Source organism: Salvelinus namaycush, chromosome 40, assembly GCF_016432855.1.
Source record: "Salvelinus namaycush isolate Seneca chromosome 40, SaNama_1.0, whole genome shotgun sequence".
In the NCBI taxonomy this organism is placed as follows: Eukaryota; Metazoa; Chordata; class Actinopteri; order Salmoniformes; family Salmonidae; genus Salvelinus; species Salvelinus namaycush.
In genome coordinates, this window is record NC_052346.1 from 21825768 (window position 1) to 21850797 (window position 25030).

Genomic DNA, 25030 nt, shown 5'->3' on the forward strand with positions numbered 1-25030 from the left:
GGAGCTGTAGTTGAAGCTGTATATCATTGATATATATATACAGAGAAATGAGTCGGCCCGAGAATTGAACCCTGTAGAACCCCCATAGAGACTGCCAGAGGTCCGGACAACAGGCCCTTCGATTTGACACACTGAACTCCATCTGAGAATTAGTTGGTGAACCAGACGAGGCAGTCATTTGAGAAACCAAGGCTGTTGAGTCTTCCAATAAGAATTAGGTAATTGACAGGGTTGAAAGCCTTGGCCAGGTCGATGAAGACGGCTGCACAGTACTGTCTTTTATCGATGGCGGTTATGATATCGTTTAGGACCTTGAGCGTGACTGAGGTGCACCCATGACCAGCTCGGAAAGCAGATTGCATAGCGGAGAAGGTACGATGGGATTCTAAATGGTCGGTGATCTGTTTAACTTGGCTTTCGAAGACTTTAGAAGGGCAGGATTTCATGTTGTTCTTTTTCAATGAGAAGGTAGATGTTTTTTCATGCTACTGAGACTTGCATGGTTTGACACCAGTATTGCCAGCATTTGTTTTATTCACTGGGCTATCTGGAGTGCTCAGAGAGTAGACTAAAGTATTGAAGTAGAGAAACTGCCAGTGTTTTAAAGTTCTATGAAGTGAGTCTGTGTAGTTTCTAACCCTTGTGATAGTGAGTGGAGGATGATATAGGTCATAATTTTCTTGACTTATGAGATACTTTCAGATTATTTTTATTCCCCTTTTGTATTGCACAGCATATTTATATGAATACATACAGTACCAGGCTACTGATATGAATACACACAGTACCAGCATATTTATATGAATACATACAGTGCATTCGGAAAGTATTCAGACCCCTTGACTTTTTCCACATTTTGTTAACTTCTTTGGGGCACCCCCCCTTCTTCTCAATTTCTGCCTAAAGACATACCCTAATCTAACTGCCTGTAGCTCAGGCTCAGAAGCAAGGATATGCATATTCCTGGTATAATTTGAAAGGAAACACTCTGAATTTTGTGGAAATGTGAATTGAATGTAGGAGAATATAACACAATAGATCTGGTAGAAGAAAATACAAGGAATTAAACATATGTTTTCTGTTTTTTATTGTTGCTGCATCATCTTTCAAATGACCAAGAACAGCCAAACATACAGATAGGATGCTGTGGGTGATTTGAATGAAGAACATAAGATGGCAACAATAGCTGAGCAAAGTTTTAGACAGATAACTTCAAAAATGAGCGAGCTACATGACATTGAGCATGAAGTCACCCAGGTGTCCCACACAAATGTACCCAAGTGGCCGAATTGGTACAGTGATACATTTTGAAAGAAAGAACTATAAACAAAATACATAAATGCTATTCTAACACACCCCCAAAAAATAAATAAATATATATATATATGAATAAATAAATAATAATAAGCAAACAAATAACAAGGGTAACTATTTACACATTTTCTATTTACAATATTGTGAAGACCCTCAGTCCTCTACACAATATTGTGCTGCTGGTGCCATGGCCCATAGCAGTCTCTTTCTGCTGTAAAGCAGAGGCTTACTGAACAGGTGGTGCAGGTGATGGGGCATTTCCTGTGACAAAGCGCACAACGACGTCTCCCTACTGTGCCCTTTTTGCCCTGAGGCACATTCATGCCTGCAGAGATGAATCTGGGCAGGTGAACACCACTGGTTGTGGTGTTCACAGACTCTAGACTTTGTTTTAGCTTTTCCTGATTTATTCGCCATAATTTAAATATATAAACTTGTTGAAAATGCTATTGAATATGTACTGCTATGCGTAACACTCGTGGCTCCGTCAAGTAGGATTTGCAATGGCGAATGAACCTCTTTTACGCCAGAGTTTACGAAAAAGGCTGGTCTTCAAACGTATAACCATTACATATTGCCGTTTACCTCAGCTCATTGGCTATCTTCCAAGCTAGATTTCAAGATGATCAGTGGTCATTGGGCCAAAATACAGTCAATCAACGATAGACTGGTCCTACCATTGGTGCGCAATGAGGTCATTGATTGGTGTCTTCCAATCGGTTTGTTTCGTTCAATACGTCCCGGGAAAAGAGCCATCATGTATGGTTGTGTTAGTAACAACGAGAGGATTGCAATGAAACCAACCATGACTGGATAAACGTTTGTTTAGTGTGTGTAATTACCACAAACGCTTCGTCCAAAGTTGAATGAGACGGAAATCACGATGCAACCGGTTTACAAATGTTTCGTGTTAGGCTATAAAAATGGATTTTATCAAACAAAACGAACATTCACTGTGTAGTTAGGACACTTGGCATTGCCACCAGAGGAAGATCTTCAATGGTAAGCAATTTATTTTATTGTTATTTCTGACTTTCGTGACGCTAATGCTTGGTTGGAAAATGCTAGTAATACTTGTGTGTGTGGGGCGCCGTCCTCAGAAAATCGCATGTTTGCTTTTGCAGTAAACCTTTTTGAAATCGGACACAGCGGCTGGATTAATAAGACGTTCATCTTTTAAATGATGTAAGATACATGTATTTACAAGAATGTTTAATACAACGAATGGTGTATTTAAAATGTTAACTCTCTGCAGTTTCACCGGATGTTGGCCTGGTGGGACGTTAGCGTCTCACCTACCCTAGAGAAGTTAAGTTACAGCCTTATTCTAAAATTAATTAAATAAAAAAACATTCCTCGTCAATCTACACACAATACCCCATAATGACAAAGCAAATGCAGGTTTTTAGAAATGTTTTCACGTTTATAAAAATTTACAACAGAAATACCTTATTTACAAAAGTATTCAGGTCCTTTGCTATGAGACTCGACATTGAGCTCAGGTGCATCCTGTTTCCATTGATCATCCTTGAGATATTTCTATAACTTGATTGTTGTCAACCTGTGGTAAATTCAATTGATTGGACATGATTTGGAAAGGCACACACCTGTCTATATAGGGTCCCATGTTTGACAGTGCATGTCAGAGTAAAAACCAAGCCATGAGGTCGAAGGACTTGTCTGTAGAGCTCCATGAAAGGAAAGATTCACAAGCTGGTAAAATGGCGGCACCTGCGAGGTCTGCGTCAACGGACTTCAGTGCAGGCAGTGTGGATGTAGCAGAGGGAGACACTTTTACGGTTGCACTACTGTTTTGAAGCTAAATGTAATGATAAACATGTAGAAAACTGATAAATAATATTGACACATTCAGTTTGTCTTTATCTATAAACGTTACTATGGTGTGAACAGGACATATAAATAAAAAAATTGAAGTAATACAGTGAAGACAAGGTTATTAAGGAAAATAGCACATGGTGCTGCCTAAAACTAACTAACCTTGTACTAAATGGTTTTTGAGTCATTTATGCATTTATCGACTACAGGTTAAGTATTAGCTCAAAAGTATTGTGGAGCTCCTGCACCTAAATATAAACAGTACCGGCACCCACAATGTGCATCGGCAAATATTTCAGTCCAAGTCCAGCACTGAATTAGATAATTGAACATGAAAAAATATAATATATTTAATAGAGAATAAAGACCTTGCCAGAACTTTCAATAAAATAACTTTTGGGTATGTTTCTCTTGTACTACTTCCCGACTCAGGTATGAGGCCGGTAACATCAACAGAGAGGACAAACCCAGCCTGCCTCTCTCCTTCCACACTGAGTCCAAACCTACAGTCACGGTGTCCTGATTGTGACAGTGGAGCCCAGTTTGCTCTGCAGGATCCAGAGATGGCATCAGTGAAGCTGGAAGACTGCAATCAAACACTGGAGCTGAATGTCAACATTAAAGATGAAGAAGATGAGGAGAAGATTGGGAAATCTCTTTCTCATGGTAAGAGCAGGTTCTATCAAACTAAGTTTGTTGTTTGTTCCAACTTCCCATTTTGTATGAAAAGTTGCAGTAGAACTGTTTCATGATGAACTGTTTCAATGAGAAGGTAAATATTATTTCATGCTATTGACACTTGCATGGTTTGACACCAGTATTGTCAGCATTTGTTTTATTCACTGAGCTGTCTGGAGTGTTCAGAGAGTAGACTAAAGAAGTGAAGTAGACAAACTGCCAGTGTTTTAAAGTTCTATGAAATGAGTCTGTGTAGTTACTAACCCTTGTGATAGTGAGTGGAGGATGATATGAAATGAGTCTGTGTAGTTACTAACCCTTGTGATAGTGAGTGGAGGATGATATGAAATGAGTCTGTGTAGTTACTAACCCTTGTGATAGTGAGTGGAGGATGATATGAAATGAGTCTGTGTAGTTACTAACCCTTGTGATAGTGAGTGGAGGATGATATGAAATGAGTCTGTGTAGTTACTAACCCTTGTGACAGTGAGTGGAGGATGATATGAAATGAGTCTGTGTAGTTACTAACCCTTGTGATAGTGAGTGGAGGATGATATGAAATGAGTCTGTGTAGTTACTAACTCTTGTGATAGTGAGTGGAGGATGACACTCCCCTTTTTAGCTTTCATCTCTTACCCACTTTTAGAATAGTTTTATTCCCCTGTATTGTACAGCCTACTGATATGAATACATATGTCACCCAGTACAGACAGAAGATCAGAGAGTAGACTAAAGAAGTGAAGTGGACAAACTGCCAGTGTTTTAAAGTTCTATGAAGTGAGTCTGTGTGGTTACTAACCCTTGTGATAGTGAGTGGAGGATGATATGAAGTGAGTCTGTGTGGTTACTAACCCTTTTGATAGTGAGTGGAGGATGATATGAAGTGAGTCTGTGTGGTTACTAACCCTTGTGATAGTGAGTGGAGGATGATATGAAGTGAGTCTGTGTGGTTACTAACCCTTGTGATAGTGAGTGGAGGATGATATAGCTCAACATTTTCTTGACTTATGAGATATTTTTAGAATAGTTTTATTCTCCTTTTCGTATTGCACAGCATATTTATTTAGAATACATACAGTACCAGCCTACTTATATGAATACACACAGGTAGCTTAGTGGTTAAAGTGTTGAGCCAGTAACCGAAAGGTTGCTGGATCGAATCCCTGAGCTGACAATGTAAAAATAAACTCAGCAAAAAAATAAACGTCCTCTTACTGTCAACTGCGTTTAGTTTCAGCAAACTTAACGTGTGTAAATATTTGTATGAACACAAGATTAACAACTGAGACATAAGCTGAACAAGTCCCACAGACATGTGACTAACTGATAAAGGAATTTGTTTCCTATATGTTCATTAACCAATTTAACTACAACAATGCAAACACTCTGTTCATTTATAAAAATTTGTAAGGTTCTTATTTGCATAAAATAGACAGAGACCCGTGTCCAAATTAATCAATAGCTTTATTCTCGAGAGAGCTCTACTCAAAAAACCATGTACATTAGGTTATATATCACACACAGCGTCATAGCTTTCTAAATGTCCCTCCTCTTCTCCGACAAGGACAAAGCTGACCAAAAGTTCATTCCAACACACTAACGCACATACCTTACACACAATATCTGGATTATCTCCTGAAGTCTCACCACAGTTTATTACCACTTAGCTGACAGTTCCAGCCCCCCCCCCAGATGTGGAAAACCTAGAGGGGTTCTTGCTGTCTTCCCATATCTCTACAGAGTTATAGCTTGGTCGGTTCAAACATAGGTTAATGATCCATTTAGTTTTCTTTAGACACACACACACATACATTCCTTTCTTCCCATGTACATGCTACATAACTTCTAATCCTAATGGTTAAGTTTCTGTGTAGACTTATTTAATAATTTATCTTAAACCTTGATAAAATATCTTAACACTAACAGAAATTGAAAAATGTGTCCCTGAACAAAGGGGGGGTCAAAATCAAAAGTAACAGTCCGTATCTGGTGTGGCCACCAGCTCCGTTAAGTACCACAGTGCATCTCCTCCTCATTGACTGCACCAGATTTGCCAGTTCTTACTGTGAGATGTTACCCCACACTTCCTCCAAGGCACCTGCAAATTCCCAGACATTTCTGGGGGGAATGGCCCTAGCCCTCACCCTCCGATCCAACAGGTCCCAGATGTGCTCAATGGGAATGAGATCCGGGCTCTTCGCTGTCCATGGCAGAACACTGACATTCCTGTCTTGCATGAAATCACGCACAGAACGAGCAGTATGGCTGGTGGCATTGTCATGCTGGAGGGTCATGTCAGGATGAGCCTGCAGGAAGGGTACCACATGAGGGAGGAGGATGTCTTCCCTGTAACGCACAGCGTTGAGATTGCCTGCAATGACAACAAACTCAGTCCGATGATGCTGTGACACACCGCCCCAGACCATGACAAACCCCCTAGGTCACAGTCTCCTGCACGAACCAAGAACATTTTTCCTCACATTTTTTAGAGGGCAAATAGTTGGCTGGGAAATTTTGTATGAATCAGAGTATCAATGAATTGAATGTATGTAGGCTATGAATGGCCTCACACCAGTACAGTAGGTGGCGGTGTATGCACTAGCAGTTCTGGGGGGGAGGGGGGCAGTGCCCCTGTGACAACAATTTCGGACCCCCTTGTGGCCCCCCTAAATGTGGAGTATGAAATCATTTTTACATACATTTTTGCTATCGTTCTTTTTTTACATCCGTTATTAGACAGTGGCAACGATGATGATTATGAACATGGTATTTTGCCTGCAATGCAGTGAAGAAAACGATATGACAACAATAACGTCTAATGTAACTGGCCCCTCTAACAGTACAACTGGCCCCTCTAACAGTACAACTGGCCCCTCTAACAGTACAACTGGCCCCTCTAACAGTACAATGGCCCCAGCTTGGCCTCCCCCCAGTTGAAATGGTCTAGAACCGCCACTGGGTGTATGCACCTAAGAGTTGGATGCGATCTGCCAACCAAATCCCAAAGAAGGACAACGCAAATGCACATCACTTGACCCGTATGGAGAATGTGAAAAAGGAGCAAAGTTCATATCTATTACTGATGTTTGATGAAGAGTATCTACCACCCTATGTAAAGCTGGGATATATAAGATGCCCCATAACAGAGTTTGTGTAAAACCCGATGCAACGCAAGAAATGTAAAAGGTTTGGCCACATGTCAAGTGTTTGCAGATGGAAGGAATATGTTATTGTTGAGTATGTGAATGTAAAATTATGCAACTGTGGTGGGGGTTGTTTTCCCGAATTCCCAGAGTGCCCTGTTAGAGTGAAAGAGGTTTAGGTGTCAAGGATCAGGACTGGACAGGGAATCTCCTACAGTTGAAATCGGAAGTTTACATACACCTTAGTCAAATACGTTTAAACTCAGTTTTTCACAATTACTGACACTTAATCCTAGTAAAAATGCCCTATCTTAGGTCAGTTAGGATCACCACTTTATTTTAAGAATGTTAAATGTCAGAATAATAGAGAATTATTTATTTCAGCTTTTATTTTTCATCACATACACAGTGGGTCAGAAGTACAGAAATACACTCAATTAGTATTTGGTAGCGTTGCCTTTAAATTGTTTAACTTGGGTCAAACGTTTTGCGTAGCCTTCCCCAAGCTTCCCACAATAAGGTGGGTGAATTTTGGCCCATTCCTCCTGACAAAGCTGGTGTAACGGAGTCAGGTTTGTAGGCCTCCTTGCTCGCACATGCTTTTTCAGTTCCGCCCACAAATTTTCTATAGGATTGAGGTCAGGGCTTTGTGATGGCCACTCCAATACCTTGTCTTTGTTGTGCATACGGCATTTTGCCACAATTTTGGAAGTATGCTTGGGGTCATTGTCCGTTTGGAAGACCCATTTGCATCCAAGCTTTAACTTCCTGACTGATGTCTTGAGATGTTGCTTCAATATATCCACAAAACTTTCTTTCTTCATGATGCTATCTATTTTGAAGTGTACCAGTCCCTCCTGCAGCAAAGCACCCACACAACATGATGCTGCCACCCCGTGCTTCAAAGTTGTGATGGTGTTCTTTGGCTTGCAAGCCTCCCCCTTTTTCCTCCAAACATAACGATGGTCATTATGGCCAAACAGTTCTATTTTTGTTTCATCAGATCAGAGGACATTTCTCCAAAAAGTACAATCTTTGTCCCCATGTGCAGTTGCAAACCGTAGTCTGGATTTTGTAGGGCGGTTTTTGAGCAGTGGCTTCTTCCTTGCTGAGCGGCCTTTCAGGTTATGTGATATAGGACTCGTTTTACTGTGGATATAGATACTTTTGTACCTGTTTCCTCCAGCATCTTCACAATGTCCTTTGCTGTTGTGCTGGGATTGATTTGCACTTTCCGCAACAAAGTATGTTCATCTCTAGGAGACAGAACGCGTCTCCTTCCTGAGCGGTGTGACGGCTGCGTGGTCCCATGGTGTTTATACTTGCGTACTATTTTTTTGTACAGATGAACGGTTTACCTTCAGGTGAGGAGAGTTATACATTTTCTAGAATTTTCCAAGCTGTTTAAAGGCACAGTCAACTTAGTGTATGTAAACTTCTGACCCACTGGAATTGTGATATAGTGAATTATAAGGGAAATAATCTGTCTGTAAACAATTGTTGGAAAAATTACTTGTGTCATGCACAAAGTAGATGTCCTAACCGACTTGCCAAATCTATAGTTTGTTAACGAGAAATTTGTGGTGGTCGAAAAATGAGTTTTAACGACTCCAACCTAAGTGTAAAGAGAGTTATAGGGACAAGAGGCCACAGTTCTATAGAAGATATGGTGGTGGATGCACCACAACCAGTTGAAAATGTTGTACGTCAATCAAGGGATCTGGATACACATATTGTGAAAGTGGATATTTTAGTATTTATAACCACAGTTATTAATTGTACTGCACAAGAAGTCCAAGAAGCTGGACATCATTATATCTGCAGCTGATAAGTTTTTGGGCCTCCAAGACTTCACGGACTACTTTCACCAGATAATGTTCCGCTCTTACAGGATCCTTCTCAGCCTGTGTAGGAACCTGATTAGAACAGAAAAGCAGGCTGATTTAGTTTAATTTACATTTCGTTATTGATAATTTGTATGATTTAAAAATTTAAAATAAAAACAATACTGTTTACACTGAAGAAACAAACGCAACATGTAAAGTGTTGGTCCCATGTTTCATGAGGTAAAATAATCCCAGAAATGTTACTGACACACAAACTTATTTCTCTCAAATTTTGTGCACACATTTGTTTACATCCCTGGTAGTGAGCATTTGTCCTTTGCCAAGATAATCCATCCACCTGACAGCTGTGGCATATCAAGAAGCTGATTAAATGGCATGATTATCATTACACCGGTTCACCTTGTGCTGGAGACGAGTAGCTGAGTAGGTGCTTGGCAGCAGCTTATGGTGATCTCTAATAAATTCAAATGTGCTGTTTATTTCAAAACACAATGCCACGGATGTCTGAAGTTTTGAGGGAACGTGCAATTGGCAAGCTGACTGCAGGAATTTCCACCAGAGCTGTTGCCAGATAATTGAATGTTAATTTCTCGACCTTATGCTGCCTCCAATGTTGTTTTAGAGAATTTGGCAGTATGCCCAACCAGCCTCACATCTGCAGACTGCAGTGTATGATGTTGTGGGCGTGCGGTTTGCTGATGTCAATGTTGTGAACAGAGTGCCCCATGGTGGTATCAGGGTTATGGTATGGGCAGGCATAAGATACAGACAACCAACACAATTGCATTTAATGATGGCAATTTGAATGCACAGAGATCCCATGACAAGATCCTGAGGCCCATTGTCCTGCCATTCATCCGCCGCCATCACCTCATGTTTCAGCATGACAACGCACAGCCCCATGTTGCAAGGATCTGTACACAATTGAAAATGCTGAACATGTCCCAGTTCTTCCATGGCCTGCATACTCACCAGACATGTCACCCTTTGAGCATGTTTGGGATGGTCTGGATCGATGTGTGCGACAGCTTGTTCCAGTTCCCGCCAATATCCAGGAATTTCACACAGCCATTGAAGAGGAGTGGGACAACATTCCACAGGCTACAATCAACAGCCTGATGAACTCTATGTAAAGAAGATGTGTCCTGGAGGAGGCAGCAGCAGCTACCCACTTCTCCAGTGGTTAATGTGTAAGTTGGGAGGTGCCGGAACCAAAAGTGATCCCAAGAGGTGGTGACCTGGGGGGCTCTGAGGTACCAGAACACATTAAATAAAATACCTTTATAATAAAGCATTGCATGCATTATCATGGCTTTAGCGTACTGGCATAGAGCAGTGGTGTGGCTCCGCTTGCAGAAGTTACACACATGGAGTACATTTATTGTAGCCTGGAGTCCTGGGAAAATGTGGCCTTTTATAAACGGATTTCATGCAATTCTACATTTTAGATGACTGGAAACTTTCACAGAATCTTAAAAGGTAAATTATTTTATTATTTCACTAGGCAAGTCAGTTAAGAACATATTCTTGTTTACATTGATGGCCTACCCCAGCCAAACCCGGACGACGCTGGGCCAATTGTGCCCCGCTTCGTCCAGGTTTAATACCTCACAAATGACCAAAATGACAGTCTACTTTGACACTGACAAACTGAGAATCTGAGATCAATAAAAATGACCTTGTCTCTAATCCATCAATAGCCTAGGCCAGGTGTGAGGAGAAACACATTGTACAATATGAGGTGGAAGTTATAGTCCTAAACAAGCTTTCCAGTTTCACTGACTCACCCAATGATGTGCAGCTCACTCACCGGCCAAAAGCTTCTCTCTCTTGCTTTACTTTGTAAAACTATGATGTTCTCTCAATAGACCTATCTGGAAGTTGATAACTTGGTAACAGACAGATTAGTATTTTCTTTTCAGCAGGATCCATTTGCTTTACAACCTGTGTTTTCCAGTGATTGTATTATAAATATTGCTAAAGGCCTGTTTTGGCTGCATGCTGTTCACTGACAGATTTGCCACATGTTCCTGACTGTAGACATCCCTGGTGATTTGGCTACACACAATCCACAGCTAGGCTATTTTATTTAAATTAGCTATTGATCCTCTGTAGCTAAATACTCCTGGTGTAGTATTGGGGATTATTTCATTTCTTTCTGAACAGACTGCAGAGTGCTGCAGCACCTTGGGCTCCTTAGTGGCGCAGCGGTCTAAGGCACTGCATCTCAGTGCAGTCCCTGGTTCGAATCCAGGCTGCATCACATCCGGCCGTGATTGGGAGTCCCATATGGCGGCGCACAATTGGCCCAGCGTCGTCCGGGTTTGGCCGGGGTAGGCCGTAATTGTTAATAAAAATTTGTGGTTCAAAATAAATAAAAACCCACTTCCCGCAGCTATTATTCTATTAGGAAAAAATTAAGTGCAATGCTGGAGAGATGAGTTGTTGGCTCATGTCTATAACAGCACAGAGAGGGAGAGAGATCATAGAAAGTGAATCTCATTTTAGTTCTGTGAGAGATACAGGCGTGCTTCTCTCTCACCACAGTAATGGCCACGCCTTGGTCTAAATAGGCTACAATGTTGCACAAACCATAAACCTGGGACGGCCCAACATGAATCAATTCTTAGAATATCAGGCACGTTTTCACATTACGGTTTTTAGGGGGCATGACAATTGCAGAGGAATCCAAATGTAATTACTCTGATTGCTTTAATTATGATTTTTAAATTGCAAACAGTGGACAAAAAAATGTCACAAGTGGTAGGCTACCTGATCCTGGCAAATGGGTTCTGGAACGAAAGACTACAAAACTGAGAGGTGCTGAACTATTATGTTAAGAAGATGACCTTTGTGTTGGTTTCTATATATTAATACAGGAATGTAATAGCAGGTTTAAACTTCCTATTATCGAAGGAACATGTCATACCATGCTAGGTAACATCCGTTAAGGTATTATCACGTTTGGTAAAGGTTTGATGTTTTATTGTTGAGTCAAACCAAGTGAATGTGAAACTATTTTAAGTCACACAGCTAGAAACTTTGGTTTTGTCTGAATGGATGTACATAATTTCCTCAAGGTCATTTAACAAAGAATACATTTATTTGAGATTTCAGAGTTCGTTTAGCATGTTATTGGTTTTGTGTAAAATTCACGAGCTGGTAAAATGGCGGTGCCCACTCTGTCTGGCTCCAATGGGCTTCAGTGCTGGTGCAGAGAGACAATTTCAGGGTCTCACTACAGGTTTGAAGCTGAATGTAATGATTATCATGTGTTGTAATATTCAGACACATTCAGTTGTTTCTATTTTTATAAATGTTACTATGTTGTGAACAGAAATACAATTGGTTTTTGATTGAAATAATACAGTGAAGAAAAGGTTATTCAGGAAAATAGTACATAGTGCTGCCTAAAACATACTATAACCTTGTACTGAAGGGTTTGAGTCATTTATGCATTTTTGTGAATTTGTGGAGTCTACTATAGTTTAAGTGCACTTACGTTGTGTAGACTAATTTAAAGCAGGTACTTTGTCTAATGTGAATTAATTAATGTTTTGTTGTCAGTGCGTAGCTACCAGATATATTGAAGTGAGATCAGTGCTTGACTTGGACAGCAGCTCACCGGAGCAGAGTACCGGCACCTCACATTTCTGCTGCTTGAGATCATGTTCCTCTTATAGAATATTAGCTCAACAGTATTGTGGAGCTCCTGCACTTAAATATAAACAGTACCGGTACCTATTTCAGTCCAAGTCAAGTACTGAATTAGATAATTGAACAAGAAGAAATATAATATATTTTTAGAGAATAAAGAAAGTGCCTGAACTGTCAAGACAACTTTCTGTCTGTTTCTCATTGTTACTACAGGACAACTAGAATTAAGTCTGAGGCCGGTAACATCAACAGTGGGGACAAACCCAGCCTGCCTCTCTCCTTCCACACTGAGTCCAAACCTACAGTCACTGAGTCCTGATTGTGACAGTGGAGCCCAGTTTGCACTGCAGGATTCAGAGATGACACCAGTGAAGCTGGAAGACTGCAGTCAAACACTGGAGCTGAATGTCATCATTAAAGATGAAGAAGAGGAGGAGAAGATTGGGAAATCTCTTTGTCATGGTAAGAGCAGGTTCTATCTAAGTTTGTGTTATTCATTCCAACTTCCCACTGTGTATAAAAAGTTGCAGTAGAACTGTTTCATGATGAACTGTTTCAATGAGAAGGTAGATGTTATTTCATGCTACTAAGACTTGCATGGTTTGACACCAGTATTGTCAGCATTTATTAACTGAGCTATCTGGAGTGATCAGAGAGTAGACTAAAGAAGTGGAGTAGACAAACTGCCAGTGTTTTAAAGTTCTATGAAATGAGTCTGTGTAGTTACTAACCCTTGTGATAGTGAGTGGAGGATGATATGAAATGAGTCTGTGTAGTTACTAACCCTTGTGATAGTGAGTGGAGGATGATATGAAATGAGTATGTGCCGTTACTAACCCTTGTGATAGTGAGTGGAGGATATGGCTCATTTATGACTTTTGCCCCTTTTTAGAATAGTTTTATTCCCCTGTATTGTACAGCCTACTGATATGAATACATATGTTACCCGGTACAGCCAGAAGAGGACTGGCCACACCTTTGGGCCTGGTTCCTCTGCGTTTCTTCCAAGGTTCCTGCTTTCTAGGCCACTGTGCTTCCACATCTGCATAGGTTGCTCTTTGGGGTTTAAGGCTGGGTTTCTGTAAAGCACTTTCTGACAACTGCTGATGTAAAATGGGTTTATAAAATAAATTTGATTGACATGCACAGTACCAGTCAAAGATTTGGACACCTACTTATTCCAGGGTTTTCTTTATTTTTACTATTTTCTACATTGTAATATAAGTGAAAACAAACTTTAAGTAACACATATGTAATCATGTAGTAACCAAAAAAGTGAGATTCTTCAAACTAGCCACCCTTTGCCTTGATGACAGCTCTGCACACTCTTGGCATTCTCTAAACCAGATTCATTAGGAAGTTACCTGGAATGCATTTCAATTAACAGGTGTGCCTTGTTAAAAGTTAATTTGTCGAATTTCTTTCCTTCTTAGTGCGTTTGAGCCAATCAGTTGTGTTGTTACAAGGTAGGTATGGTATACAGAAGATAGCCCTATTTGGTAAAAGAGCAAGGCCATATTATGTCAAGAACAGCTCAAATAAGCAAAGAGAAATGACAGTCCATTACTTTAAGACATGAAGGTCAATCAATGCAGAACATTTTATAGAACTTTGAAAGTTTCTTCAAGCGCAGTTGCAAATCCATCAAGCGCTATGATGAAACTGACTCTCACGAGGACTGCCACAGGAAAGGAAGATCAAGAGTTACCTCTGCTGCAGGGGATAAGGTCATTAGAGTTACCAGCCTTAGAAATTTCATCCCAAATAAATGCTTCAGAGTTCAAGTAACAGACACATCAACATCAACTGTTCAGAGGAGACTGCGTGAATCAGCCCTTCATGGTCAAATTGATGCAAATAAACCACTACTAAAGGACACCAATAAGAAGAAGTGACTTGCTTGGGCCAAGAAACACGAGCAATGGACATTAGACCGGGAGAAATCTGTAATTTGGTGTGATTAGTCCAAATTTGAGATTTTTGGTTCCAACTGCTGTGTCTTTGTGACACGCAGAGTAGGTGAATGGATGATCTCTGCATGTGTGGTTCCCACTGTGAAGCATGGAGGTGTGATGGTGGGGTGCTTTGCTGGTAACACTCAGTGATTTATTTAGAATTCAAGGCACACTTAACCAGCATGGCTACCACATCAGTCTGCAGCAATATGCCATCCCATCTGGTATGGGCTTAGTGGGACTCATTTGTTTTTCAACAGGACAATGACCCAAAACAACCCTACAGGCTGTGTAAGGGCTATTTGACTTAGAAGGAGAGTGATGGAGTGCTGCATCAGATGACCTGGCCTCCACAATCCCCCGACCTCAAACCAATTGAGATGGTTTGGGATGAGTTGAACCGCAGAGTGAAGGAAAAGCAGCCAAATGCTCAGCATACGTGGGAGCTCCTTCAAGACTGTTGGAAAAGCCTTACAGGTGAAGCTGGTTGAGAGAATGCCAAGTGTGCAAAGCTGTCATCAAGGCAAATGGTGGCTACTTTGAAGAATCTAAAATATATTTTGATTTGTTTTAACACTTTTTTTGGTTACTACATGATTCCATATATGTTATTTCATAGTTTTGATATCTTCACTTATTCTATAATGTAGAAAATAGTAAAAATAAAGAAAAACCCTTGAATGAGTAAGTTTGTCCAAACGTTGGACTGGTACTGTATATCACACCAACTGACTAGTTCTTCTGATGTTGTTCACACAGGAAACCATGTTGACACATTCTCTACATCCAGAGAGCAACAGCAGGAAGATCACAGAGCTAAGAGGTCACACCACTGCCCACATTGTGAGGAGATTTTCCCATTTCTATCAAAACTAAAAATACACCTAAAAATACACACAGGAGAGAATCTGTATTCTTGTACTGACTGTGGGAAGAATTTCACAACATTAAAGGTTCTGATCATTCATCAGAGAGTGCATGAACGGATAGACACAGGAGAGAAGCCTTACTCCTGCTCTGACTGTGGAAAGAGTTTCTCTCTACTGAGCAACTTAAAACGACATGAACGCATACATACAGGAGAGAAGCCTTACATATGCTCTGACTGTGTAAAATGCTTTACAACATCAACTGAGCTAAAACGTCATCAGAGAACACACACGGGAGAGAAGCCTTACTCCTGCTCTGACTGTGGAAAGAGTTTCTCTCAACTGAGCAACTTAAAAGCACATGTACGTATACATACAGGAGAGAATCCTTACTCCTGTTCTGACTGTGGGAAGAGTTTCTCTCTACTGAGCAACTTAAAATCACATGAACGTATGCATAAAGGAGAGAAGCCTTACTTATGCTCTGACTGTGTAAAATGCTTCACAACATCAACTGAGCTAAATCGTCATCAGAGAACACACACAGGAGAGAAGCCTTACTCCTGCTCTGACTGTGGAAAGAGTTTTTCTCGACAAAGCACCTTAAAAAAACACCAAGGTAAACATAAAGGACCACTGATCTGACTGTGAAAAATGTTTTAAAACAACAGCTGAGCTAAAAGGTCATCAGAGAACACACATAGGAGAGAAGCCTTACATCTGCTCTGACTGTGCGGCGAGTTTCTCTCTTCTGTGCCACTTAAAATGACTTGAACATGTACACACACGGGAGAAGACATCACTGCACTGACTGTGGGAAGAGATTCTACAGAATGAGCCATTTAAAAAGACACCAATGTATACATAAAGGAGTTCTCTCAGACCAGCTAAGATTAGTCACTCCACTTCATTCTCATGTCATTAAATAATTGGCAACGTTGAATTGGATCAAATGAAGAAAGCATAGAACACTATTGTAATCCTATAGTTTCTCACTGTGAGAGAACTGTGCAGAGGAAAGGGAGCGTTATAGAATGTTAGCCTCTCTTTACTGATCAGTGTGCACCTTGTCAGTTTTGGTGTGTTTTGTTAGCTTCTACTGTAAAGATATTGAGTTGACCTTGGATTTGCCCTTAGGGTTGAATATCCTCTGTGAGGTGTCTCACAATGGAGTCTGATGGTTGACTGGGTGGTACTGCTTCTCTCTGCAGTTTTCTGTGGGAAAGAGCTGGTAGACACAACATGTACAGAGTGTACAAAACATGAAGGGACACCTGCTCTTTCCATGACATAGACTGACCAGGTGAACCCAGATGAAAACTATAATCCTTATTGATGTAGTTTTTATTATGAATTTATTATGGATTCATTATGGATCCCCATTAGCTTTCAGCAGAAAACAAGAGACTGCAGTTGCAGTGGGCTAAGAAATGGAAAGACTGGACGCTGGAGAATGAATTTGAAAAACATTTCCTGGTCTGATGAATCCCTGTTCCTGCTGTTTCATGCTGATGGGAGGACTAGGGTATGGAGGAAACCATGAGTACATCCATCATGCCTCGTGTCAACATTGCAGGCTGGTGGTGATGATGGGGTGTGTTTTCATGGCACATATTGGGCCCCTTGATAAAAGTGGAGCAATGTTTGAATACCACAGGATATCTAAACATCATTGCCAATCAGGTGCATCCCTTCATGGCAGCAGTGTATCCATCTGCAAATAGATTTTTTATGCAACAAGGCTTGTCCAGGAGTGATTCCAAGAACATGACAGTGAATTCAGCTTACTGCAGTGGCCTGCCGAGTCACCAGATCTCAATCCAATTGTTCATCTGTGGGAAGAGATGGAAGGAGCTATTCGGAGTAGAGATCCACTCCCAGCCAACTTGACACAATTTTAGGAAGAATTGGGCCAGAATCCCTGTGGAATGCTCTCAACACCGTGGACAGTCTATGCACTGAAGAATTAAGGCTAATTCTGAGGACAAAGGAGGGGTGCAACTCAATAGGATGGTGTTCCTAATGTTTGTGCACTCAGTGTATATCAGATAAAGGTGGTGTGATGACCAGTTTTTAGCATTGGTTTGGGTGGATTATTTTATATTACTAAACTTTTGTTTAATGATAAACAGTCTATGAATCTACTTGTGTTTATTATAATTGTCTTTTAATACTAGATTTATTATTTTAGTCATTGATGATGAATGTATTTGAATAACTGTGTTGAAGTTAATTGATCTGGTAGCAGGTAGCCTAGCGGTTAAGAGTATTGGGCCAGTAACTGAAAGGTTGATGGTTTGAATCCCGAGCCGACTAGGTGAAAAGTCTGACATTGTGCCCTTGAGCAAGGCAATTAACCCTTATTTGTCCTGTAAGTTGCTCTGGATAAGAGCATCTGCTAAGTGACAAGATTGTAATGAAAAATGTTTGTACATTAATTTATGCTGGGCAACCACCTTTTTTCTCTTAAATGAAATAAACTGTTTGAAGTGAAATACTGTATATACAATACACAACATTACCACTTTGTTGACCCTGGCCAGAGGTACAGGACCATAGTAAACTAGACTATGTAGCTGTTGTTAGTAGCCTACAGTTTCCATGTAATACAGCATGTCAGATCACTAATGATTAGGTGTATAGGCTGCTACATTTATGCTTGTGTCTGTCGGGAGTGATGTGTTATCAGGCTACCAGAGGGAAGTGGAGAGCGCGCCTTGAGCTTTGTGGGTTGTGCCCGGGCCGCCCGACATGGTCAAGAGAGGCAAAGGGCCTGCAGCAGCACTCTGATGTGAAGAACAGCCCATACAAAAATGTAGGATTGTAGTACAATGAAGAAGAAAAAAGTAGCATGGTATTTTCTTGGGATGGTAGTGACCAAAAACAATATTTTTCCATTGTACTAGAGGCCTAGGAACATAGAAGAAACTGACAGATGTGTCATAATAGCCTGGAAGTAAAGCTGCACTGGGAGACACATTTGAAATGGAATACATTGAATACATTCAGCAGGGTGGAAATAATCACAGTAAAACACAATTTAAATGTATTTTTGGAAGGGGTGTGGTCACCATTCATGTAATACATTAAATATATACATCAGATGGTATTGGGGAGCTATTTCATAGGGTTTTCACAGGTACATTATTTACCCATTTCAATCTTATACCAACCAACCCTATGCTTGGTGTGACTGTTATGGACAGAGCAGACCATCTGATATGCCCTTAAATATTGTAATATGCAACCTGGAATTAAAATGTAAGAGGACCAGTGCTTCTACAGTGAAACACATCTCACAACTGTGCTGTTTGAGAGAGATGTTGTTAGACTACATTGTATCATTGTTTCCTCTTCTGACTACCTCATGAAACTGGTTGAGAGAATGTCAAGAGTGTGTCATCAAGGCAAAGGGTGGCTACTTCCAAGAATCTCAAATATAAAATATATTTTGATTTGTTTAACATTTTTTTTGGTTAATACATTATTCCGTATGTGCTATTTCATAGTTTTGATGTCTTCACTATTATTCTACAATGTAGAAAATAGTAAAAAATAATGAAAAACCCTTGAATGAGTAGGTGTGTCCATACTGTTGGCTGGTAGTATATGTATTCATATCAGTAGGTTGTACAATACAAAAGGGGAAAATAACTATTCTAAAAGTGGGTAAGAGTTGAAAGCTAAAAAGGGGCGTGTCATCCTCTACTCACTATCACAAGGGTTAGTAACTACACAGACTCATTTCATTTAAAAACTTTTTTTTAAATTAAATAACAGCATTTTATTAGGTACCAAAGTCCAGAGACAACATTTCCCATTCAGTTCAAGAATTACCCACTATCTATCGATTGGATAATGTAACCAGAGAGGAAGCTTGTGTTACCTTTCTCTACACCACTACAGTATCCATTTCAACAGACCTTTTCCATGGCCCTTTGTTAGAGTTCAATATATACCCAAGACTATATTGAGAGTCAGACTGTTGTAATGTCCAGTTTATTATGTAAATAGTCTTGTAGAACTCTGATATTGATGGTCCATTTGAGGGTGAGTCATTGATATGAATGTTCAGAGTGAAAGAGCTGTGAACTCACCTGTGATGGCCCACATCTACCACAACCTTTCCTATTGTGTTAGTAAGCACCACAGCATTTTAGGAAGCCATTGTTCAAAATGTTTTCATACACACAGTAACAATGGGAGGGGGTGTAGCCTGCACAGGGGAGGACCAGGAGGTTGATCTCAGACTTCTATTTAGAACTGGGATTCTATCCAGAGTTGACAGATTAACAGTGAGAACAAACCCAGCCTGCCTCTCTCCTTCCACACTCCAATTCACAACATAACATACATAGGCATTTCATCATTAAGTCCTTTAGGAAATAATGTCTGGAGGGTGAAAATCCAAATAAATGACATTATTATGTGTTCCACCACCCATGTTATTTACATTATTAAATGTCCATGTGGGCTATGTCCGTAAAACCTCCCGCTCTCTCAAACAGAGAATTAGTGAACATAAAAGTTAAATCAGGAGAAACGACAGGGATTTTCCAGCCGCAGTACATTTCAATGACTGAAAGCATGACATTTCTACCTTTAGATTTTGTGGCATAGAGAAAGCTAAGATATCAGACAGTGGAGGAGATATTAATAATACTCTGAGTAAAAGAGAATGTTTTGGGAGTTTCACCCTCCAAACATTATTTCCTAAAGGACTTAATGATGAAATGCCTATGTATGTTATGTTGTGAATTTGAACATGAATTTTGTGCCTATTTATTAAGATTACTCTGATGTTTTTCGTACGATGTACCCAATGATTAATGAAAACTTGCTATGTCCTCATTGTGGTTTTACAGACGTGTTTAATGCGTCTTATTTATAGTGTATGTGTGTTTATAGTGTTTGTGAAATGCATATTGTTATATTTGGTAGCACTTATTTGTTTTTCCTTTGCCTCCGACCCCTTTCGATGTGTGGAACTGATGTGGGTGGGGCTAGGTCTACATAAGGGTGCTAATTTAAAAAAATTCACAATAGCTCTGACGGAGGTGGTGAGGCCGATACGTAAAGCTTATTAAATATCAGTGATACTACCAAGAGCAGTGTGTGGTTTCCTTTTTCCTTCATACCACCTTTATCAAACTCCAGAAAAACACCTTTTATACCACCTTTATATAACACCTTTATTCAACTCCAGATATAACACATTTCATACCACCTTTATATAACACCTTTATCAAACTCCAGAAAAACACCTTTTATACCATAAAAAAAAAAAACTTTATTTGATGAGGCAAGTCAGTTAAGTACAAATTATTATTTACAATGACGGTCTATTGGGGTCATTGTGGGTTAACTGCCCTGTACAGAACAACAGATGTTCACCTTGTCAGCTCAGGGATTGGGGCCAGTTACTGGCCCCAAGCTCTAACCACAAAAACCTTCACATGACCCTACAAAGGGCTTTGGTACCTGTCATGGAAAAATTAACTTCACTGGATTTTGAAATACTAAAATTGATTCTAGAACACCTGCTGCCCCGAGATTATCAGACCCCGGTGGCTTCTTATTATTGAAAGACAACAATCGTTTTTTTTCACCTCTTCCACACTGACTTTACGGAATTCAAAAGTACATTTCTTGTCTTTCATAATTTGGTCAGTTATACTTGGATGTGTAGTGTCAGCGTTTGTTGCTGGCATGTCATCCCTAAGTTTGTTTATCTTGGCAATATCAGTGGGTTTTGTGATGAATGAGACATCTGATTCAATGTATGAAGGAGCTGAGTTGTCTTTTTTCCCCAGAATTTTGTTGAATGTGCTCCAAAGCTTTTTACTATAATTCTTTATATAATTTATCTTGGTTTCATAGTATAGTTTATTTTTATTTAGTTTAGTCACACGCTTTCTTAATTTGCAGTACATTTGCCAATCGGTTGGCCGGCCAGACTTATTTGCCATACCTTTTGCCTCATCCCTCTCAACCCATACAATTGTTCACTTCCTCATCAATCCAAGGAGATTTAACAGTTTTTACAGTCATTTCCTTAATAGGTGAGTGCTTATTAGTAACTGGAATAATCAATTTCATAAATGTGTCATGTGCAGCGTCTGGTTGCTCCACAGACCAGAAAATATTCTAGAAATAGCATTTCACAATCAACATCTTGATCAACTCTATGCAAAGGAGATGTGTCCTGGAAGAGGCTACGACCCCGTTCTCCTGTAATGCGGTAGAACCTTCCCAAGGATGCCGGAATGCACGGACGGTGTTAGTGGAAGGACAGGAAGTTCCGGGCAGACGCGCACCATTCTTCATTATAAAGAAAGCGCCAGAACGGTGCAGTCAAGAAGATAACCTTCGTGTCCGTTTCTATTCATTACTACAGGTATGTAATAGCACGTTTAAACTTTCTAAAGAATATATGTACTTGAGATTTCTGAATTCGTTCACGAGCTCGTAAAATGGCGGCGCCACTCGGTCTGCGTCAATTTCTTTTATTGCAACAATAATAACAAAATTACACATCAATACAGGGACATTCCTGTGAATACAATGATAAAAAGTCCAGGCAGAGGGAGACAATTTCACGGTTGCACTACTGTTTTGAAGCTGAATGTAATGATTATCAGTTTTCTACATGTGTACTAATATTCACACACATTACGTTGTTTCTATCTTTATCTATAAATGTTACTATGGTGTGAACAGATATACTATTGGTTTTGATTGAAATAATACACCGAAGACGAGGTTATTAAGGAAAATAGTACATAGTGCTGCCTACAACATACTGCAACCTTGTACTAAATGTTTTTTGAGTCATTTATGTGAATTCAGGAAATCTACTATAGATTAAGTGCACTTAAATTGTGTAGCCTGATTTAAAGTGTATACTTTGTCTAATGTGAATTAATTCATGTTTTGTTGTCAATGTTTAGCTACCAGATCTATTGAAATGAGATCAGTGCTTGACTTGGACAGGAGCTCACCGGAGCTGAGTACCGGCACCTCAAATGTCTACTGTTTGAGCTCATGTTCCTCTTATAGAATATTAGCTCAACAGTATTGTGGTGCTCCTGCACCTAAATTGAAACAATATTTTTAGAGAATAAAGAAAGTGCCAGAACTGTCAAGACTAACTTTTGTATCCGTTTCTCTTTATTACTTCAGGCCAACTCAGATTAAGTCTGAGGGCGGAAACATCAACAGTGAGGACAAACCCAGCCTGCCTCTCTCCTTCCACACGGAGTCCAAGCATACAGTCACTGGGTCCTGATTGTGACCGCGAGGCCCAGTTTGCACCGCAGGATCCAGAGATGGCATCAGTGAAGCTGGAAGACTGCAGTCAAACACTGGAGCTGAATGTCAACATTAAAGATGAAGAAGAGGAGGAGAAGATTGGGAAATCTGTTTCTCATGGTAAGAGCAGGTTTTATCTCACTAAGTTTGTGCTATTCATTCCAAATTCCCACTGTGTATGAAAGTTGCAGTAGAACTGTTTCATGATGAACTGTTTCAATGAGAAGGTAGATGTTATTTCATGCTACTGACACTTGCATGGTTTGACACCAGTATTGCCAGAATTCGTTTTACTCACTGGGCTATCTGGAGTGATCACTAAGTAATTGAAGTAGTGTTTTAAAGTTATATGAAATGAGCCTGTGGAGTTACTAACCCTTGTGATAGTGAGTGGTAGGATGACACTCCCCATCTTACCCACTTTTAGAAAATATTTATTCCCCTTTTGTATTGCACAGCCTTCTGATATGAATACACACAGTGCATTCGGAAAGTATTCAGACCCCTTGGCTTTTTCCACATTTTGTTACGTTACAGCCTTATTCTAAAATTGATTAAATAAAAAAATATTAATCAATGTTCCTCACAAAGGAAACAGTTTTTTTAGAAATGTTTGTACATGTATTAAAAATTCAAAACAGAAATACCTTTATTTACATAAGTATTCAGGCCCTTTGCTATGAGACTTGACATTGAGCTCAGGTGCATCCTGTTTCCATTAGATATGTTTCTACAGCTTGGTTGTTGTCAACCTGTGGTAAATTCAATTGATTGGACATGATTTAGAAAGGCACACACCTGTCTATATAAGGTCCCACATTTGTCAGTGCATGTCAGAGTAAAAACCAAGCCATGAGGTGGAAGGAATTGTCCGTAGAGCTCCATGAAAGGATTATGTTGAGGCACAGATCTGGGGAAGGAAACCAAAACATTTCCAAATAAAACGTGTAATATGCAGATAAAGCAGATACCTCTAAGAACTAGAGCCAATAAAAATCGAGGATTTACAGTTCCAATGATTCTAGAATATCACCGGTTTGGAAAAACTCACAAAACGGATCTCAAATATTATGAAACTCTGGGGCTTTCTTTTTCACTATATAAATAGATTATTCAAGAGTCAGACTTGATGTTAATTATTTTTACCAATGACCAAGTGAGGGGGAACTGACATACTTCCAGTGGAGAGCAATTGAACGTCTAGCTTGTAATAGCCAGAGGTCAAACATTTTCTTTTCGCTCCTATGTAAAGAGATATTCTCTGGGTAAAGATTTAGGAGGCATAGTTTAGGGATTAGTGGTATTGGGGTAGAGGTCATCTCAGAGATATAGCGCAGTACTGAGCTCCAAAACGTTTGTATCTCAGCACATTCCTCCAGGCAATGATACAAGGTGCCTAAATGCGTGTTACATTTAACACACAGGTCTGAGGTATTGGGGTCAAATTTGTGGGGCTTAACAAGGGTGATACATGTTCTCATTATCCAATTGTATTGCAACAATCTCAGGGGGATGTTTATTGTCTGTGTCTGAGCTCGAGAGCATATCATACCCCAATACACTGTACATATCCAAAAGTGGACCTAGAAGTTTGTCCTTAAATATATATTGGGAGCCCATCTGGACATGCTTAGGGGGCTTTCAATCTGGTACTCACTGACGTTTGATTAGTGTTCAATACATGACAAGATCCTGAGGGCCATTGTCCTGCCATTCATCCGCCGCCATCACCTCATGTTTCATCATGACAATGCACAGCCCCATGTCGCAAGACTCTGTACACAATTGAAAATGCTGAACATGTCCCAATTCCATGGCCTGCGTACTCACCAGACATGTCACCCTTTGAGCATGTTCGGGATGGTCTGGAGCGACGTGTACGACAGCTTATTCCAGTTCCCTCCTATATCCAGGAATTTCACACAGCCTTTGAAGAGGAGTGGGACAACATTCCAGAGGCCACAATCAACAGCCTGAATAACTCTATGTAAAGGAGATGTGTCCTGGAGGAGGCAGCGGCAGCTACCCACTTCTCCAGTGCTTCATTTGTAAATTGGGAGGTGATGGAACCAGAAGTGAATCCAAGAGGGTGGTGACCTGGGGGGCTCTGAGGTACCAGAACACATGAAATAAAATACCTTTTTAATAAAGCATTGCATGCATTATCATGGCTTTAGCGTACTGGCATAGAGCAGTGGTGTGGAGCCGCTTGCAGAATTTGCACACATGGAGTACATTTATTGTAGCCTGGAGTCCTGGAAAAATGTGGCCTTTTATAAACGGATTTCATGCAGTTCTACATAATTTTAGATGACTGGAGACTTTTGCAGAATCTTTTTTAATACCTCACAAATGACCAAAATGACAGACTGCTTTGACACTGACAAACTGAGACTCTGAGGTCAATAAAAATGACCGTG

The 25030-nt window shown here is 40.1% G+C and overlaps 1 protein-coding gene and 1 long non-coding RNA gene across 2 annotated transcripts in view; both read left to right on the forward strand.

Annotated features, from left to right (window-relative positions):
* Nucleotides 1-18713, forward strand: part of LOC120033482 (zinc finger protein 135-like) — a 143988-nt gene extending 125275 nt beyond the window's left edge. The window contains exon 3 of the mRNA XM_038979849.1: nucleotides 15435-18713. Coding sequence (XP_038835777.1) covers nucleotides 15435-15944 — 510 coding nt within the window. The 3' untranslated portion in view covers nucleotides 15945-18713. The remainder of the gene's footprint in view (nucleotides 1-15434) is intronic.
* Nucleotides 18714-21511: 2798 nt separating this feature from the next.
* LOC120033659 lies at nucleotides 21512-23266 on the forward strand. Its single transcript, XR_005473974.1, has 2 exons — nucleotides 21512-21696; nucleotides 22482-23266. It is a non-coding gene; the product is annotated as an uncharacterized LOC120033659 (long non-coding RNA).
* Nucleotides 23267-25030: the final 1764 nt, after the last annotated feature.